The sequence below is a fragment of the Cucumis sativus genome, chromosome 4, assembly GCF_000004075.3.
Source record: "Cucumis sativus cultivar 9930 chromosome 4, Cucumber_9930_V3, whole genome shotgun sequence".
NCBI classification, from domain to species: domain Eukaryota; kingdom Viridiplantae; phylum Streptophyta; class Magnoliopsida; order Cucurbitales; family Cucurbitaceae; genus Cucumis; species Cucumis sativus.
Genome location: NC_026658.2, coordinates 7,329,336 through 7,351,085, shown reverse-complemented (window position 1 = coordinate 7,351,085; position 21,750 = coordinate 7,329,336). Strand labels below are relative to the sequence as shown.

At 30.5% G+C, this 21,750-nt stretch overlaps 1 protein-coding gene and 1 long non-coding RNA gene across 4 annotated transcripts; both read right to left on the bottom strand.

Annotated features, from left to right (window-relative positions):
• Window positions 1-1,881: 1,881 nt before the first annotated feature.
• Window positions 1,882-6,693, bottom strand: LOC101219216. The gene is made up of 4 exons (XM_011655088.2): window positions 6,032-6,693; window positions 5,050-5,486; window positions 2,916-3,190; window positions 1,882-2,147 (listed from the first exon to the last, which is right to left on the bottom strand). Exons 1-4 carry the CDS (start codon window positions 6,570-6,572, stop codon window positions 2,027-2,029), a joined length of 1,374 nt encoding a protein of 457 aa, XP_011653390.1. The 5' UTR covers window positions 6,573-6,693; the 3' UTR covers window positions 1,882-2,026.
• Window positions 6,694-15,751: 9,058 nt separating this feature from the next.
• Window positions 15,752-19,800, bottom strand: LOC101212776. 3 transcript variants are annotated; one of them, XR_004216193.1, is made up of 6 exons: window positions 19,398-19,800; window positions 17,859-17,911; window positions 17,185-17,239; window positions 16,884-17,106; window positions 16,181-16,254; window positions 15,752-15,978 (listed from the first exon to the last, which is right to left on the bottom strand). It is a non-coding gene; the product is annotated as an uncharacterized LOC101212776 (long non-coding RNA). The 3 variants fall into 3 exon arrangements; XR_969219.2 differs by having other exon boundaries at window positions 16,884-16,969; XR_004216192.1 differs by having other exon boundaries at window positions 16,884-17,239.
• Window positions 19,801-21,750: the final 1,950 nt, after the last annotated feature.

The following is a 21,750-nucleotide window of genomic DNA, read 5'->3' as shown; positions in this document are numbered from 1 at the left end:
ATTTTTTTTAAATGTTGTTATATCTTTAATTATTATTCATAAAATGGTCATCAATTATAATTACCCATAATTGTTTTGTTTTCTCTCAAAATATCTTTCCTTGAATTTCCTATCATTCACAATTATTTATCTTTATCTTCTTCTTTCCAAAATAAAATATCTTTTTTTTAAATAATTATATATTTCAAATATAATTATCTTTTTTCATAATAATTATATATATGTATGGAAAATTTTCAGAAATAACAAATTTTACAAAATATTTACAATCTATAGCAAATTCTATTACTGATATTCATTGATATACTACAGTGATAGAAGACTATCAGTAATAGAATCTAAAATTGTGCCATAATTTGTAAATATTTTAATTTATTTTTCTATTTTTAGAAATGTCCCTATATATGTGTATATATATGTATGTATAGTTACCAAATCTCCAAAAATTCTCTCTTCAATTTTAATTAAATAAACACATAATTTTATTTAATTAGGTCCATAAAATCAAATTAATCTTCAAAATAACGACCAATGAATTAACTAATTAAACAAACTAAGATAATTATCTCTAACAATTATCTTAATTTTTGGAGCATTACACTCGTTGTCTCAGTCGTTACGTTCTTGACCAAAGTTGAACGATGTAGCATCTTGTTGTTCTGCACCGTCGTTGACTTCTTTGTCGCAAGCTTCCCATCGACCATCAAGTCGTTCCTCGCTCAGTTCGGTGTAGCTTATGTGTTTCATTCTTCGATCGAGCCCATCCATTTTGCACGCCCAAATCCAAGTCGCTTTGCCTTCGTCCAAGCCAGATATGAGTCATGCGCGCACTAAGTTCTCCTTGTCCAGCAAAATCATAGTCAATTCTTCTTTGCAAGCCGTGAGGTTTGTGCACTCTCGTTGCCTCTCCCTTTTCGTGAGCCATCGAGGTTTGTAGTAAGAGTTTGAAAGGGACGAAGCTTGAGTCTCCAGTCGTTTCTACAACTGATGGAAGACTTTGAAGGTTTGAAAGAGCGAAAGATAGCGAAGTTGGAATCTATTTGGAATCTTCTCCGTTTCAAGAATATTGTTCGGTAATCACCCTCTTTCCCTCAACATTTGAATGCCGATGTTTGAAATGTTTGAAAGATGTGAAGAGATTGATAACGTTTGAATGTCGACACGATTTGAATTAATATGAAACATCTGCTGAGATTATTTGGAGCTTTGATGGTGATAGGGGTTAATTTTCGGATTTTGAGAGGAAATTAGGATTTTGATAGGTGCTAATTATGTGTTGGGAATTTGATATAATTATAGAGTATTTTTGGTTTCTTGAATAATTGTGTGTAAGATTCAAGTTTTTTACTTAGGTAAGGTCATTTAAGACATTGTTTCAGCAATTTTTTTTTCATATATTTCGATTTTGCTATTTTATCAATTTAAATAAAAAAATTCTATTTATCCAAAGCAAACCTTCTATTTTGCTATTCCTTAAACTGTATTCTTAGGTTCAACATGTAACTAAAACTCAGGGGCGGATTTATTAAGTGGCAGGGAACACGTGCCTCCCTTCACATCATCGTTTTTTGTATTTTAATATTAATTTTGAAGTGTCAGATTACAATATATATTAAATAATGTTTTACTTTAGCTAAATTCTTGTATTGGTGTAGTGGTTCTGCCTCCACAACAAAACCATCAACAAAACGTCAAGATATTTTTTAAACACATTTTTTAGTTTATTTATTATATAGTGTCTAGTGTCCGTATATAAAATTTATGGATCTACCACTGATAAAACCCCTAATCAAAATCCCGTTGCCTTCCCCTTGCTTTGTCTCTTGACGTTGTTTATACGTTTTTGGTTCGAAATTACTCCTAACAAATAGAATTTTTGGATGGATGTGTAAATCATTTTACCAAAAAAGTCAATAAATTCCAGTATATTTTTATACAATGATTATTATTCTCTTTTTCCGGAAAAAAAAAGAGTCAATGGGGTATATAAATTACTAAAGAAATGTGCCTAGAAGATGGGGAAAAATTAGATACAAGAACACTCATGAATTTGATTTGTAGTGACCTTTGTTGCTTCCTCCATCTTTCTCATCTTCACCTCATTCAGAACACTCTTAGCCCACTCAGAAAAGTGTGTTCTGTTGTATCTGTTAACACATAATAAAAAAATAGTAACATTATTAGTATGAATTAGGATTAATAATTCTTTTAGTTCATCATGCATGGGTAGGAAATGTTATCCGTTGGGATGTGTCTAATACTATATTCAACAGAAATCTAACACACCAAACGCATCTGAACTTCAATTTTAATTAGGAAAAGCCTACTTCTGCATATCTAGACTATCCAACAAGAAATCATATAAGTTTGTACAAAATACAATGGACTCTTTTGTATTCAAAATTGAAAATGGGTCAAAAATAGGTCTACAAGGTCATGGATCGAAAATTGAAAGTGGAGCTATCTACAGGGTCTGACGAAAGTTTTGATAAATATTAAGTATCATATCAAAAGTTTACAAGAAATCTATCAACAATCCATGAGCACAATATTCAAAGTTTACGAATACATCAAACATAACAACTCTAAAAGTTTAAAGACCCCAAACTTGAAATCGCTGTGCAAACTCAAGGAGCAAATTCGAAAAATATGAAAAAAGTAAATTTTGAAATAGACTTCACAAGTCTCCTAAATTTTGAGAAACAAATTGAAATGGCTCCTACCTTTTTTTTAAGTAGGATGTATTTGATATCAAATGACAAAATTAACTTCAAAAAACCATTTAAATCGGTACAAAAACTAATGGACTAAAAAAGTTAATTTCCAATAAACTATAGTCGAAAATTCAATCAAGAACAAGATAATTTTTGAAAAAACAAATTAAAACAGAAATAGAACGATATGAAATGTACTACCCAATAGTGCCAGCTTTGTAAATGGACATGCATCGACGATCGCCGGGAGAATAAGGACAGGGAAGAGTGCTATTAGGGTCTCTCCAAGCACCTTGATGCCTCATTCCAGACCAGCTAGCGAGCCAATGGTACACATATTGGCCAATGCCCGCAAGTTCCAACCACCCTTTGGGAAAGAATTCCATTACGCTACTGTTTCTGTTCATTAGAATCATGTTTGTCAGTTGTGCTCCATGTGGGGATATCAATATGTCCGTCTTCCCCATCAAACTCACCTGTTAATTAATTCACATTTTTCATTAGTTAATCATCAAAATACAAACTTTGATATACATGTTTTGTATATTGTGAAAGGAAATAAACAACAAGTGTGTTTGACTGATCCAATTTAAAAATAGATAATAAATAACTTAATTTCATTAACTTCAACATTCTTTACTATTAAACCATATTTATCAAGAAATTTGATCTTTTTCTCTTTTCTTTTCAGAGTTTCTTAGCTCCACGTTAAATAACAATACTCCAAAACGTAGACTTCCTAACTTCAACATATTGACTTTAGACTTTAAAACTTAATTCTACGTTCTAAAGGGTTAAAATGTTCCCGAAATGTTTTGCCTATTTTCTTCCTAGACTTCCCTTAAGGTTCTATATTATATTATAATGTTTATTTGTTTTAAACAATTTTTAGAAACTCTTACAAGTTCTTCAACTACTCTCATAAACTAACTAAAATTGTTTCGATTATACCTTTATTGTATTTAAAAATTTAAAGCTAATTTAGTGATATTTTGATATAAAATCAAATTTTATTTTAGTGAGAATCTAAAATTTTAATTTTCTATATTATAGGTTGCAAAATAAAAAATATATGAATACCAAACAAGTACATCAAAGTTAGTTTAGCTTAATAATAACTAAAAGAGAGACTTTTTCTATATAAAGATCAAAGGTTGGATTTATGACCAAGGCCGTCATACTTAGAAAAAAGAAATACCAAACACAAATAAACTTGTTTATGAAAATTTGAGTGGGTGACCAGAGTACTGGATTCATCACTTTATTATCCAATATAATGTGGGTTGTTGTTCAAGTATTTTATAAGATATGCTTTAATAAAGTCATTTGGACTATTCCCAATAATAAATTTTAATGTCATAACATGCACCTCCCAACCTGCATTTAGAATATAAATAGATACATATCTTCCATGATATTAAAAGCTTTGAAGAAAAACATTAACGAAAATCTATGGATCTCGTCATTGGTAATAAGAATAGTAATTAATGCTTAACCTACCTTATCAGACGTATGAGTTTGTTTAGTTTTTTTAATGTAAAATTTGCAACCTCTCGACACCATCAAATTTAAGTTTTTTCTTGGATAAATTTTTGTAGAAAAACGTTAAACTATTTATAGAAATAGAAAAAAAAACTTGTAGACAATGATAAACTTATATAAATCTCTAATCATAATATATAATATATCTATGGGCTTGATCAATTATTGATTTTTACCAATTTCTATTATTAAAAGACATTAATAGGTTTCTATTCACGTCTAAGATTAAGTATTGATTTCTATTACATACAATTTAACCTATTTTTCTATATTTAAAAAAGTTGATTTTTCCTAATATATTAATTTTAATGAAAGTTTAGAAATATAAATAACGATCCTAAATCTTTTAGAGTTTTCTAAATTTTGATTTTAATATTTCAAAATTCTCAAATTTACACTTAAATTTATCGAAAATTCTCAAATATAAATATTCTCTAAATACGATTATATCATATAATTTATTAATAGAAAAGTTGTTTTTTTTCATTTTTTTTTTAAGAAAGATAATAGAAAAGTTGTTGATATGTATTGCTAGATCAAATTGGAGAAATAAAAGATTTTATAATAATCTTAATCAGATAAATAGGATACTCTCCCATTATATAATATGCACATGTGATGTGATTGTTATATAAATTTTAAAATTTGTAGGCTAAAACCTTGATGGTGTAAAACTTTCAAAGTGATAATTTCAATTTACCAATAATTTAAAAAGAATAACAACAAAATTTAATATTCCAAATCTCAATAAATAAAAAAGAAAGAAGAGAAGGTAGATTAAAGGACGGGTTACCTGTTCACAGAAGGTGAGATTATTGGAATAAGCCACCGTGAGGCGACAGCCGGCGACTTTTGCGCATTCCTTCCCAAAAATCTCCACCACCGTCGTCTCATTCCTGAACGACCTGGGCCCCGTTCTCATTAACATCGTCATACCCACCGCCGCTGACAACGGCTCAGGCGAGGTTAAGTTGCAGAACAACCGTGCCTTGCACCTCATAAAGTCGTAGGTCTCCATCCGGCGCTGCCTCGACATTCCGCCCTCGTTGTGTCTCATCACCACCGCCTTCTCGAAGCAAACTGGCTGCCCTTCGCTGATATCTTCGAAAGCTTCGAACTGAAGCGGGGCTCCGAATGTGGCCTCCATTAATGTGGAAACCCATTTTCCCATTCTCAATCTCAGTTCCCCCCAGTGGTATAATATCCATCTCTCTGGTACTTCACACTTTCCTTTGTTGTATCATAAATTCATATCAAAATTAAAGCAAAATATACAACTTTTTGTTTTCTCATATTGATTACCAAAATAGTATAAAATTACAAAATGTATAATTTTTAAGATAATTTAATTTAATTATTTTAGTTTAATGTTAACGTTAAACTAAGATAATTAAATTAAAAATTACCGTATCGTCTATCATTATTATTATTTTGTTTTGTTTAGTAAACCTCTCAATTATTATTCCTAATTAGAGTGTTAGGCAATGTAATTATTTATTAAGATATTGATATAATTTATAGTAATATATCGTTTTGAATAAATGAATATATAATAGAGTATTGATACAACAAGTATTTTTATAGACAACAAAAACTATATAAAAAAATGCTTAAATTAATAATAAATTACTTTTACTTCCAAATCAAGTTATATATATATATAAAATGAAGGTTTTAAGACTTGACACAATTTCCAAGTAGCGCTAAGCCCAGAAATGAAGCAAAAAAATGAGTAATGAGATGAATAAATCCAAAAAAAAAACAAATGGCGTTACCTTGAATCTGATGCCAAGCAACGAAAGGCATGAGAGCGGACAAGCCATGCCAAATATTTTGATAATCATAATGATTGTAAGACACAAAGCTCACACCTTTCTTGACCCTCGCATTTTCCGGCAAACCTTCAGGCCACGCCAACCCATAGTAATTCCAAGACCCGTCGTGAGTGTCACGCCCTTTCAGGCAAAGCATCCGCTCGTCGCCGTCCACCACCGGTGATGGAAACTGCTGGTATTGAACCTCACCTTCCTCCTGGATGTCATACAAGGAGCTCATGAACCATGTATGGCCTACAAGGGCTTTGTTGGAGTAACGCAAGTCCTTGAGGGGAAGAAACGTAACGGAACGGCGGAGCTTCGCAGCAACGATGGAGGAAGGTGGTGGAGGGACATGGTGGTGGAGGGAGTGGATGTGGAAGAGGATGAAAAGGAGAGCTGAGATGGAGAGGAGATAGAGGAAAAGCTTTGGAGAAACAAGATTATTGGTTGTTTTTGTTGTTCTTGATTGCGATTTTGATTGTTGCAAAGCTTTAACCATGATGTTTTCTTCTTTCAATGAATTGGGAAAGAGAAGGAAATTTTTGGAACAAAAATGATAATGGGATGTATAATGGGTCACATTTGGGGTTTTGATGAGCTTTTGTGCTTTTCTTTCTTCTCTCTCTTTCCACTACTTTATTGAAAAAGGTGGGAAGAATTTCAACTTTGTGACTTACCAAAACCATGAAATTGTGATTGAAGATAGATATGATCGAGAGATCTCATTTATCTCTCCTTAATAGATGGTTAAAGAAAATATAAATTATTCGATTAAGAAAAGTTGCAGCGAAAATTTAATTGATCAACGGTACATATTGTAAATAATAATAATAAAGAAAAAGAAACAATAAATATGTGTAGCTTACATACCACCTAAGCTTTTTTCAACTTTAAATTGAAGCCTAACACCTAATGCATTCTAATATACATATGTGTGTTTGTGTATCTCACTTTCATAATAAATACAAGTAATATGTTAAATGTGTTTTCTAAAAATAAGCAAAACGATTTGTATATTATTATGTATATGTTAGCACAAGATTTTTTTAGAAACATGTTTGATGAAGTTGAATTTGTGCTTATGTATGTTGATTTTGATGTGAGACTATTCGATCTTTAGAACTTGAAGGTGAAGTTTTGGAAGAGTGTTTGAAACCTCAAAGGAACTTCAATTTTCGAGTGTGGTAATCTTTCGAAATTAAGGATTCTTCCTAATCATGGAGAACTCTCTCTAAACCCCCTAATTATAAACCTTCTAATTGTTCAAACGAAGGACTAATCAAATTATAAAGTTCTCTTGTGGGTTTTGTGGGTTGTGATGTTGAGTGGCCTAACTAATTGGATTTGAACTTTATTTAGTGTTTGGAGTAAATGAAGTCTTTTTTTTCTTTTTTTTTTGTCTCCATTCAACTTCAAATAATATATAATATCAAATATTAGACCAAATTATTTCATTCAATCTAGCAGTCATTCTAAAAACACTTCACATCATCAAAATTAATCAATATGTTTGAATTTCATTTTGGAACACATGTCAACCTTAGCTTTAATTGGTCTCAAATGTGATGATTTGTAATTTCATTGTTAATTTGAGAGATGATATATACATAATAATTTGTGATTGATCTAAAATTTCTCATTCAACAATGTCAAATTATTATTGAACAATTTAATTCAATGCACAAAATTTCTCATTCAACAATGCACAAATTATTATTGTTCAAGGCTTGGATTCAATCCTTAAGGAAACACCATATCTACTAACCCTAAAGTGGAACGTAAGAGTGAATTTCATCTTGCATCCTATGTCCATAGTCATCCACTTGATCTTACCCGCAAAATGAAAGGTTTATTGGACCAGCGTTATTAAGTTGTTCTCACTTATGCAAATTTAAGAGTAATTTTGTTTGAACAGAAGTTCATATAGTTAGCTCACGACTAAGATTAAGTTACCTACGTCAACAATAATCGAAATAGTTAGTTTTATATAGTCAACGGTGTTATAACTTAAAAGTGAATATTTCATGATTCTAGTCTTATGTAAACTCTTTACATAGGATGTCTCCACTTCCATGTCTCTACATGAATGATTTAGGATCACATCGTTTGTACTGACTATAAAACATGTTGAATTCATAGTGTTTCCAGAACAAGACGTCTAATCTTATTCATATACTATAGACCGTTAGAGCTATATACTCGAACTTGATTCATGTCTATGTCTATACATAAAGTTCAAGTCTACAAAAGATAGCCTCGAAACCTTAGTTTATTGGATTCAAGATTATAGTATTCAATTTTCACTAATAAATTCTCAATAACCACTTTATTGAATAAAATATAATTTAAACTACAAATTAACTACGAGTTTTAGGACATAAATTCCAATAGAAAGAACATCAAGTCTACAAGAAAGGATAATATGTAGGAAAGTTAAATCAGATGGCAAAAACATTAGAAAAAAACAGCTCATAACACCTCTTTTTTGCATATTGCGAATATGACAAGTAATTAATGATATCAAATGACTATCAGAAGACTATCAGAAGACTATTAGAAAATTATTAGAGGGTTATTGGTTTTTAAGTTGCTACTTTTACCGTTTAGAAAATGAATCCAATTATCATAGTGATTTTTAGAAATATATTATATAACTTTTTAAAGTTCACCAAAGCTTTAGATACAAATATATAATGAAAAGTGGAAATAGTTGCTTGTAGTATAGAGAAAGAAGAAAAAGAAAAGAGAAAATCTTTTTAAGATCTTGCAAAAAGAATATGTTAATTATATTGGTAGTTGTTGTGTAAATGTGAAGTGGAGTTCACATGTAGTCTACACGTGTAATTGAATATTATTCTCAATTGACTGTTTTTATATCCTCTTTTTCTCAATTAATTACATTGTAAAATCCTTTTAATTTCTATTTAGCATACAAATTATTTGGGGAATAAAAATGGTACACCCTTCCACAATTCCTATTCTTTTTTCTATACTTAACTACATGTTTTGAGAGACCACCCTCATCTTGCATTGCATGGCTATTTTATATATATATATATATATACATATCTTCACTCTTTATTATATTCCATACTTTTATTATTATCAGAGTCTACATAGCAATATAATAATACATATGAAATGTTGGTACAAATCCACAATCTCTTTATGTAGGTGAAACTGCACACAGCTAAAGAGGTTTAGGACATTGATCAACATATTAAAAAATAAGTGGATTTTTCTCTAACTATTACTGGAGTCAATTGGAATATTTATTTGGTGTGTTATTATATGTTAAATATACTTGATGATTTGAGAGAAAGACTACTTGATCAAGATATACACGTAGGAGACTAGAAAAATGATGCAATGTCTTTTGTGACTTCAAGTAAAAAAACTGGTTTAGGTTGTATTATTATCGTTTTGTTGTTGTTAAAGAGGTGTGACAAAGTTTTCAAAATATGTGTGTATATATAAATCCTTTCTTTGGAAGTAAAACGGTAACTTTTCAAATGATTTATTATAATATAGTTTTTCCTTTCTAATAAATATTTGTAAGTTGTTGGAAAGAAACTAAGGGTTTTTGTTTTTCTCTTTTTCAATTTTTGGGTGGTTATTATTCAAGTTCAAGGTGGATTTTCTTATTTCTCTTTTCCTTTTTGTTACATTTAATTTAAGATTTGAATTGTTTATTTTTATAAAATTGTATTGTCAAAAAATAAGGCAATTTTAAATTTAAACAGACTTCAACTCCACAACACAAAACATGTGTCTCACCACACACACATCTAGACTATCCCAAAATTTCAAGCAGAGTTAAAATTCAAACTAGACATTACATAACACGATAATCATAGTCTAACGAAGAACCTCTCAAAACACAATTCTTTAACGTCACTTTTGCTACATCTAACTATCTCATGAAGTAATAATAAACTTAGTATATACATTCAAAAGGAATGAGTTCACAATCAGTATATGACGGGGAGTTCAACTATAGTTTGGTCCTTGACCGCTACCTGGGAGGAGAAACATTTAAAAACGTGAGCTAAAAACTTAATGAGTGACAAGCTTTTAAAAGTAAAAGCTCGTAAAACAATACTTTCAAACTCTCTAAAAGTGTCGTCCATAACGAAATGATAGTTAAAACGTTAAAATCATATATTGCCATAATTCATAAGTAATACCAACAAACCTGTAGCCAATCCGACCATGATAAGGTACCTAAATATACGGTCAAGAATAGCTCGCACGTGATCAAAGTATCATGCAACCATAACTAGCTCACGCATATTTAGTACCCACTACGAAAGTAACCTCCATCCAATCTGACCATGATAGCATACTAAATACACAGTCCAGAATAACTCACATGTGATCTATATCCATAAGGAAACATACGGTCAAACGGAGTTCACGCATACTTAGCACCTACCACAGTAACAACCTCCATCCAATCCACCCATGATAGCGTACCAAATACACGACCCGAAATAGCTCACACGTGATCCATATCCATATGGAAACACGTGGCCAAACTAAGTTCACACATACTTAACATCCGAGCATGTGTGGCGATAAGGTCCAAGGTTGCTCGCCTAAATAGAGGATGAGTTGTAGATAATAAGATCAAATAGATTGTATGTAAATCATTTGGTAATTTCGAGTATTTGCATCTTGAAAGCCGAGCAAATATGGTGAAGGAGCCGAGAGGAGGCTTATACTAAATTTAAAGTTATTAACAAATGATTTTTATCGCCTCAGTCAACTTTTTAACTTTGTAACGCGTCGAAATTGCAAAAACATTCCTTCCTCTATCTCGTCTAAATAGAACTGACTTCATATCACGTATAACTGCCGCATCCACATCCATCTTGTTTTCCTTGCATGTTGTGCAACGTTATACTTAGAATACTTTATACTATGAATACATTAATATAGTACTCTACAGTTACCACGTGAAATTAATGTATGTGTTATAACCATGAGTAGTATAGACTCTTTGTGTTTTACCCTGAATTATCCAAGAAACCTTTCATTTTGCGTACACTTGGACAAAAAAGAGAAAAAATTGTACGCAATTGACAGATCCTTAAACGTAAGCAATGCATAAGTACACGCCAACCCCTTTTATCGCACGACTCTAGCTTAGTCGCCTAGTCTTGTCACACAATTAGAACCAGAATTCAATATCCCGATAGCTCAAAACTCATTGCATAGAATCAAACATGCATCTCCCAATTCTACTAAGACTACATTATCATTCAAAAGACTCAACGGTGTTGCACATCATTCACACTTGTATTGTATTCAGAAATAAAATGAAGGTAAGATATTGGAACTGAGAGGACAATTTGGGTCATTGGAATTGAAAATGACGGAACGTTACTTCTTGCGTTATTACTACAATCAAGTCTTTCAGTTGGTTTCCAACATATTCTTTCTCATTCTCCTTCCATTATTCACAGCACATAAACAAACAAATACACAGAGGTATCCTAAACAAGCAAAAAAAAAAAAAAAGAAGCTAAATACATATTAAAAAAGTCAATAAAAATGTGAAAATCCCAGGGAGATTTACGAATATATCTCAGAGTGTTAATGTAAACATCTCGCTTGAGATTTAACCCTTTGTGTTAAATCTAGATGAGGTGATCATAGATCACTCATGAGATTATTGTCTATACATTTAGGTTACATAAAAATCAATGCAAACTAATTCATTTACTGTCAATACCATGCAATAAAGAAAATATAGAGGTACACCTTCTTCCAGTCTTCCATTTTTTTTTTTTCTTTTGTGATTTTAGTGTAGGTAGATGGCTCCAACATATAGATGGGGTTGAGAGGATTTGTAAGACTTTGAAAAAAGTTTTCTTCTCAAACATGTAGAGCACAGCCATTGCAAATTCCTAAAACAATGAATATGATAGTAATTTTATTACTACTTTTAATTAATTAGAAATATAAAAAGTACACGTAGTTATTATATTTCATGTTCTTTTCCTATGAAAGATAAACACTAATAGCACTTCATTTTTAATTACGTTTAATTTGCAATTCTTTGGTAATTGATAGTAGCATTCATTTTCTTTTTTATTGATTTTCATTACAATTAAACCATAGTTTAATCGAACCATTGTCTTCATTTTTAACCATAAAATTTTATCTTGCACTAAATAATGAAATGAAAAAGAGTGTTGAGAATTTCCATCAGGCTCTCTGGATTTTTTTGAAAAAAAAGTTTAATTTAGTTTAAATACAAATCAAAGATGAGATTTGAAACCCTTTTGATTATGTTTTCTTCCTATTTCGATCAAATTTTGATAAATCTAAAAAATTTGGGTACTTTTTTTCAATTAGTCCACAATTATATATAATTTGACACGTCATTGTTATTATTGACCATGAATAAAAAAAAATTCCCTTTGCCACTTTTCTTCCTTCCATCTCTTCTTAACTTTTAATTTACTTTCAATTGTGAATTTTCATCAATGATGAAACTTAATTTGAAAAAAAAAAAGAAAGAAAGAAAAACCAAACTCATATTTAACTTTAATCTCATTCAAACTTTTTTTTTTGTTACATTTTCTCTTCGTTCTTTCACTGTTTCACATCTTTGAAATGTTGTGAGCATTTTTCATTTATCATTCAAAACTCCATATTCACATGTTTTCATCATCTCAAAGAAATACTAAACTTATAGTTTTTTGTACTTGTTTTCTATTTCTGATTTAAATGTATGTTCTTGCATTGACATTTGTTGTGACATTTACAATATATATATATATATTTAAATGTTGTATTATTTGAAGTAAATGGTGATTAAATTAAAAATAAAAAGTTTATAGTTCAATTACATTATAACCAAAGTTTGATTAAGTAATTATAATAATATCCATCCATTTATTATACCAAGTTTCATTAATTAAGTTGACAATATTTTCCATGCATTTGAAGTTTAGTTTTGAATTAATTAAACCCAATGGAATGGAAGAAAAAAATATATTAAGAAAATGATGATAGAAGTTGATGGCACGTTGAGATGATGAATGATTGCATTGGATTGAGAAGTGGATACACTCAACATTAAATAAATAAGTCAGCTTAATTTAAGCAGAAAAAAGTGTAATGGTGTTGAGATCCCAAAGCAATTTTCCAAAAAGTGACACTTTGTTTGAGTAATTCTGAGGGCATTCCCCTCCTTTTTAAGCAACACTAGATTACTCAAATACATATATGTTACAAATATTGAACAAAGGCTAATTTCAATTAATATCTTTCTCCAAAATAATAACAATAATTTAAGCATAATTTACTTATAACAAAATTGAAAAATATTTATGGTTCATGTAACAAAAAATAATAGCTCGTCAAGTTATCATTGTATTTTCATAAATTCAAGATTTACCTTTTAATGTTGGAACATTCTTTTTTTTTTTTGTTTTTCTTTTGCTCTTCATCCTCTCTTTTAATTTCTTTTTCTTCTATATTTTTCAAAGATTTATTCTTGTGTTTAAATCTCTTATTTCATCTTCATCATTTTCGGCGACATTCTTTGGAATTATTTCATGAATGTTTCAATATTTTTCTTCATCTTCCTCATATTCGAGAATATCAAGATTGTTTAAATTTCATTTTAAATGATCAATCCAATCATTTACATTTGAAACATTTTTTCATCGTTAAAAAGAAAGTATATGGTCGTGTATCCAGATCTAAACGACCGCTTACCATAATCAGCATGATTGTTCAGCATGGTAAATACGATCGTTTGCTATGGTCAACACGATTGTTAGATTTGAAGTTTTTAACGATAGTTTATATTGGACTACAAAATAGCTTACCATATTTCGATCATGTTCTATGATCAACACTGTCATGGTTAACACGATCGTTTAAATTTGAAGCTTTTATTTTCATCGTTAAAAAAGAATTACAAGATCGTGTATCATGTTCTAAACGATCGTACGTTATTCTTTTAGACTGTAGTACACGCTTGTTTAGAAGAAAACTACTCGCATGTGTGTGGCCGATTAATTGCGTATTGACTAGGGTATTTTTTATATTTTTCATTGTGGATATGTTGTCTTTTTTCGTTTCTAAAATTGTTCTACAGAGTGTAAATTTTTTAAGAAAATTTCCAAAAAAATAGCGAATGTCACCTCATTTTTTCAAATTGCAAATATGACAAAAATTTATTTAATTTTGTGGCAAGAAAATTTGAATAAGTGAAGAATTTTGAAAATGAATTTGTTGCAAAAGGGTACTTACCTATATTCGCAACAAAAGTAATTTGTATTTAATTTTACCATTACTGTTGTTGATGGAAGTACGACCGTAGAACCGAAGAGAACGAGGCTAAGTAATTTTCTTGAATAAAAGCTTGAAAGAAGTGATGTTAGTAACAAAAAAAAAAGCATTGAAAAGAGTTTGGGGAATCAATTGGAACCAAAGAATTAAGGGAAAATTTAACTTGCAAAGTCAATTCACAAGCAAAAAGAAAAAAAAAAGTAAAGATTGAAACTCAATGAGAAAATTGAGGGAATTGGCTTAGAGCACTAATCAATCCTTACGATGATTAAGAAATGATTTTGTCTTGATTAAGAAATTATTTTTATTTAATTAAGAGGGGTTATTAAACAAGATTCTTTCCAAGATCAACTTGCTTAATCTTGAAATTTTTTTGATCAAGATTTCAAGAAAAGAGATGATGTCCATACAAAATTAACTAGAGAATTTTTAAAAATAGTAGATTCTACTAAATATTTACAACTTGTAGCAAATTCTATCATTGATAATTTTTGATATGCTATAGTAATACAAGACTATTGATAGAATCCAAAATTTTGTTATAGCTTGTAAATATTTTAATTTATTTTGCTATTTTGAAAATTTTCCCAAATTAGTTTGTATTCCTGCCATATTAATTAAATCCAAATCTTGTTCCTTAAAAAAAAAGTAAAGTTTTCTTCCTTAAAAAAAAGTAAAGTTTTCTTCACAAATTTACCATCAAATATTTAATTGAAATTGTGCACTACAAAAATGAATGATGCAATTAAATGGAAAGAAATTAATCAATTTCAACATTTGATATGAAACAATAAAAAATTAAAGTGAGTTTTTGTGAGACAAACATAATCTAGTTAATCTTCTAGTTAATCTTGCATTAATTTTCATACCTAATATATCTTGCAAAAATTGAAATCAAAATCAAAATCAAGAATTAAATTGTCAAGAAAGATTGAAACTGAGAAATGAATTTAATTAGTGATACAAGAAAAATTAGGGATTCAACAAAATCCTACCTACATGAAATTCAAGAATTTATATAATGTAATTACATGAAAAATTATACGTAACGCTTCTAAAAATTGATGCATTTATTCTCAACCAAATTACCTTATTTTTTAGGATTTTAATTTTATTGAGTGTTATTTTATTGAAGTTTAGCGAGGAAAAGAAATAATTTTAGAGAAAAGAAAAGAAATGAATAAGTTTTTGTCACACCTCTTTAATGCTCCAAAAATTTGATGCATTTATTCTCAACCAAATTGTCGTTGTTTTAATATTAACGACAATTAAGGAATGTCACGAATTCATATATTATGACATTTTTTTCTGTTGCAAATTCTTTGATTACTATAGTTTTTCTCTGTTCTTCTTGTCGCTCCGCCATTACACACCTAAAATCACTTTGTAATATTCATATACCCATCGACTAATAATCATTTTGTGTTAAAATGTAGTTTACAATAAAAAAGAATAAACATTGACATCTTTATCTACCAACAAGCCTAAAATCAGTACATTGGAATCAAGATTTTGCTACCAATCATACAAAAAATCTTATATCAATCACTTGCTCCAAGTTAGCTTCACTGCTCCAATAGATTCTTCCAAACCTAGTAAGAAAATAAAATCTTATTTTAGAATATGACTAAAGAACAGTAACATACTTACACAATATGATTTAACTCAAACATTCTAACCACGACGAGAGGACATTTCAAATCATAGAGGACTTTTTATGAAGGAAAGAAACAAAGTTTCTAGAAGTGAAACGTTACATATGAAGTCATTTACTTATCACTTATCATAACTTACTTGTTACAATACAGAGGTTTGGAGGTTTAGTACAAGCACCAATGAATTGAACAACATTTTTGTGTTGAACTTTTCTACAAAAATAGGCACCAGACTTTAGTATAGCAGTAACAGACTTCATCATGTATTACTTATCCTAAGTAGTTATATCTTGCATAAAAAATAAACACTTGGAAACTAGCGTAAGGAGTTAAATATCTAAGCCCAACCTTTTTCTGATGACTAAATGTTTAGCCTAAAACTCATATTCTACAATGGTGTTAATAACAATATAAACAAACCTCACTATATAAACTTGTTGAGAGAGGGAGGGCGAAGATTAGGACGTGGATATGTTAACAAGTCTTTTTTATTAGTTAATCATATGTCATAATTAGATAAAACTTACAGGTCATACCATATGAATGAAACGAAATAGTAAAAGATGTTAGAATAAATTACTCTCGTGAAATTCCAAATATTGATCATAAAGTAATGCTTAGAGTTCTCCTTTTGAAAGTTTTCATTTATCTTAAAGAATTAGAACAAGAACATGCATCGAAAAATAAATATTTTCGTAAACAAACACAAACAAGTTAAATTACAAAATCTGAAAACCACAAAGTAATCAGGATTTCACCAATTGGCTACAAAAGAAAAACAATGAAATTGTTACGTAACCTAAATCCGCAAGCAATAGAACACAGAAACATATATTACATACTCTCAGTGTCCAATTCAATAGCCTTCAAACTGACTCCTAGTTTAGTCAACAATCTCTTCACTTGGACGGCAGAATGGACGATAACTCTTGTTGTAAAGAACACAAAAACACCAACCACTTTTGCAATCAGGAAAAATTATTAGGAAAAAATGTACTTATAAGAGAAAGAACAAAAGAGAAACCTGAAGATGGTGACGAGATTAGAAGCCACAATCTCTTTAGCCTTCTCGAATGCCATGATCAAATTAATTATTTTTTCTCTTGATTTGAAAATTCTAAAAGATGGTGAAGAAAAATATACCTTAATTAGGAAATCAAAGTATCCCCTTGCATCAGGATCTGATATAGGTGTATACCTGGACAAAAATCGTTAATTTAAAATAATTGAATGAAAAACAAATATACTAAGCGTTCACATTACATACATAAAATAATATAAACTAGCTAATTGAGCCTCGTTCATCTTGATGTTTCAAAAACATAAAATAATATAAACTAGCTAATAAAATAACTTTGTGAAGACCAAGTAACATAATGTAGATGAGTCAGATTGATGGTGAACAAGTCGGAAGCAAAAATAAATGGAATATCATAAAGATTGGAACTGTGAATATTGTGTGTCATACAACATGGAATGGACTGGTTGGACATCTCAACTTCCCTAGGATGTAAGTATTTTGAATTCATAATCAACTAGCATAACTATAAAGTCTGTATAATTATGTCGAACCCTTTACAATTTTTTTTTTATAATCAAATATAGATAAAATTAAATGAAGTATCCCAATATTTGAACAATTTTACTTTTCCTTCATCACCTTGTCCAATTGGAGTTATGTGATTACAACAACACAGCGAAATGAATAACCAAGAAACACATTCCTTTTAACTTAGAAATCAGTTAAAGAAAAATATATCTCAAATGGTGTAATTGAAAAAGAAGTGTGGAGGACAAAAGGAAAGAGAAAAGCATACCATGTATAGATGCACAACGCAACATTTAACCCTCAGTAGGATCGAATGAAAATCTGCCCAATTTGTGTTGTTAGAAAATATTGCATATTTAAAAAGATTGCAAGACAAGCACCTAATTTTAATTAGGTCCATTCACTACACACAAGACTTGAGTGAGGTTATGTTATGGAGCTGAGAAAAAAGAAAAAAAAACAGAAATAGTAATAGTATGAAATGTAATTAGAATAGTGACCTCCGTTCATTATTTCAAGAACAATTACAATACAAACTATCTTTTATGTATACAAGACAGTCCTGCCACATACACAATAACTTACAATCCTAGCAGCTGATTTTGATGAAAGAAATGTGTACGACTTCAAGCGTGAAAGCCCAAAATTACGAACCTAAATAAAATACCACCAGATATGTACCACATTAATTGATCAAAGTAAACACATACACAAGAGAGAGGGAGTAAGGAAATGGAAAGGAACTGGCACCATCACTAAGAACATGACTTAAGTATCAACAAAAAGTCAATATTTTATAAAACCAAGTTCATATTCAATTCTCCCTTCTCCAAGCAAAAACATGTTAACTAATCATAAACAATCAAGATTATGTTTTAACTAATCAAAATTTCATTCAAAGGGTCTTATCCCCTACATCAAAAGAAAGTTAACTAATAAAATTATAACCATTAAAATAAAATCTAGTTCACCAGGATTTCACTATAATAACATTCTAAAATGATTTCCTCCCATGTACTTTCAATAATCAAGTTTTACTCAACAGTGCAATGAATCAAACAAATTCATAGGATACCAATTAATTAAAACTTTGATCATTTAACAACATGTGAAATTAAAGCATGTTTGCATGGTTGACAATAAAGCAAACAACACATATGCATTGAAAAAAAACGTAATACCTGAAAGAATAGAAACATAGATCAATTCAATGCATTAACTTTAATAATTTAATTTCATGGCATATTATATTGTTCAAAGAGTTCATACCCTTAAATATAAAGAGCAACTTTATTTTGAATGATTAATAGATAATGTCATGAAAATAAAGAAGATATATATAAAAAGTAAGTTTATTTTGAACATAGAAAAAGAGTTCATACCTTTCTAGAAGCAAACATTTTACTCAACCAAAAAAATGATGAGAATGACATATTTTGAATCTGAAAACTTCATGAGCCAAATTATGGACATTTCATCAAACAATTGGTGGGCAACACAAAAGAAAGAATATTCATTTACTTAGTGGCAGCCAGAAAACTAGAAAAATTAAGGAATAAATACAAAAATTTGTGAAGAACATATCATAGATGCAATGTTGAGAATTGAGTTTCAAGTTTAATTGAAAAAATCGGCAGGAGCAAGAACTCGATTCTTATTAAATTTCGACCATGAGATTTTGTGTCTAGAAACCACTTTGCAATTTAGCAAATAGCCTAAAGCTTTACTCAAATACCATAAAACTATCTTTTTTGGGATGACTTACTCAGAGAAAAGTACAAAGAGTAAAGATTAGATCCATAAATACCTAAAAGACCGCCATTGACAACAAAGGTAGGAGATGGCCGGCGATTTGGAGAGTGAGAGGGCAGTGGCTGAGAGAGGGCACGATGATGGCGGATGAAGGAGAGTTTTGATATGAGTGAGATGATTGTGAAGAAAAGAACGTTGCAAAGAAGCATCAGACAGAGAAGCCTTCACTGTGGGTGGAACTTCACGGAGAAGCCTTCACCGCAATAACCATCTTGAGTTATCACCGAGCGGAGGAGCCTAGTGGAGGAGGGGAATCGACGACCTGTGTGAGAGCACTATGGGGAATTGACGACATGCGATGGAGAAGGGGAATCGTGCGATTGGAAGAGGAAGAAAAAGAAAGAAGGGGTTTCTTCGTGAAATTTGGGGAAATGGAAAATAAAGTTCCCCTCTTTTCTTTCCTCGTTTTCTTTTAATTTAAAATAAATAATTATTTTTTTAATATTTATATTTCATGACAGTTAAAAGTTATCAAATATTTATGACACAAAAAAACAGTTATAAATTCTTGAAATTCGAAAATGTTTCGTCTTTTAAAGCCAAAAACGCGGATTTTGGCATTTATGACAGTTTTTTCTTCCCTCATTTCAATTTGAGATGTATACATAACTGTCATAATAGGCCACTTTTCTTGTAGTGTGGGTGGATTATAATCCTCCTTTGTTATAGTTCTCTTGTTAGAACAGAGAAAATCAAAACAAATTGATGTGACTTCATTAAAGCAATTTAAACCCAATTGAATGGTTTACATAATTCATTGAATGAGTAGAAAATCTTACCCGTTTGGCTTCATTAATCGGTAATAATCCATTTTCTCAATCACCAACTTCAAAACAATATTTTTCTCCATGTAGAATGTGTTGTATGTAGATGGAAATTGAAATTTTCTGTTTGGTGAATCGTGAGGATTGACACAAACTCCATCGATCTTATCGATATGAGAATGATCAGAGGGGTGAAATTGAAAATCAACGTGATGGTGGAAATTGAGTGAATCGGAGAGCAGGGGCGGGTTACCGTCTAATGCGAGTGGGTTTTAGGTTCACCAAGCGGTGATTTGGAGAATTGACAGTGATTTTGGGAATTGATGAACGCTTGGAAAAGGAGAATAAATTGATTAAAATCTTGCTTTCACATAGTTCAAAAAAACAAAGGTCGATCATAGTTACAGTCCAACTCATACGTATTCGTCATAGTTAAGAATGAAATCAAAAGGGAAAGAAATGCACGTAGTAGTTAAGAATGGAATCAAAAGGGAAAGAAATGCTTAGAGGGATTAGGGTTTTTGGCCAGAAAAATAACTTAAGCCATTAATTTTTTCTTTACGAGATATATATATATACAAAGAATAATGATTAAAATTATAAAATAAAATAAATAATAATTATTATTATTAATTTCCAATTCAAATACCAATTATATCACATATCGTTGTTGCTTGAAGCCAAGCTCTTGAACAAAGCGCTTCATCCACAACATCTCTTTACATGCTTTTGCTCCTGCAATATACTTTGCTTCAGTTGTAGAAAGGGCAACACATTTCTGCAACCTTGACTGCCAGGACATTGCATCACCTGCAAATGTCATCAAGTAACCAGAAGTAGACTTTCTGCTGCCTAAGACCCTTGACATATCTGAATTAGTATACCCAGCAAGTACTGGCTTTCCATCCCCAAATGTGAGCTTCAAACTAGAAGTATCTCTCAAATATCTCATGATGCACTTGACTGCCTCCCAATGTTGTTTTCCTGGATTAAACATAAAACGACTAACAACTCCAACAACATGAGCAATATCAGGTCTAGTACATATCATGACATACATTAGGCTTCCAACTGCTGAAGCATACGAGGCATTACTCATATCCTCCTTCTCTTTATCTATAGAAGGGCTCTTTTTACTAATTAGTTTGAAGTAACTAGGTAAAGGAGAACTAACTGATTTTGCTTGACTCATCTTGAAACGTTCAAGTACTTTCTCTATGTATTGCTCTTGTGACATGTATAACTTCTTGGATGCTCTGTTTCGAACTATTCAAATTCTAAGAACTTTGTTTGCTGGCCCCAAATCCTTCAAGGCAAAGGATTTGCTTAACTATTTCTTCAAGTTATCAATTCTCGAAACATTCCTACCAACAATCAAAATATCATCAATATAGAGTAATAGTATAACAAAATCATCATCAGAAAATTTCTAAAACACATTGATCAGAAGTAGTTTTTCTGTAGCCTTGCTCCCCCATAACTGACTCAAACTTCTTGTACCACTGTCTCAGTGCCTGTTTCAACCCATAGAGACTTTTCTTCAATTTACACACCAGATGCTCTTTTCCTTTTTGCTCAAAACCC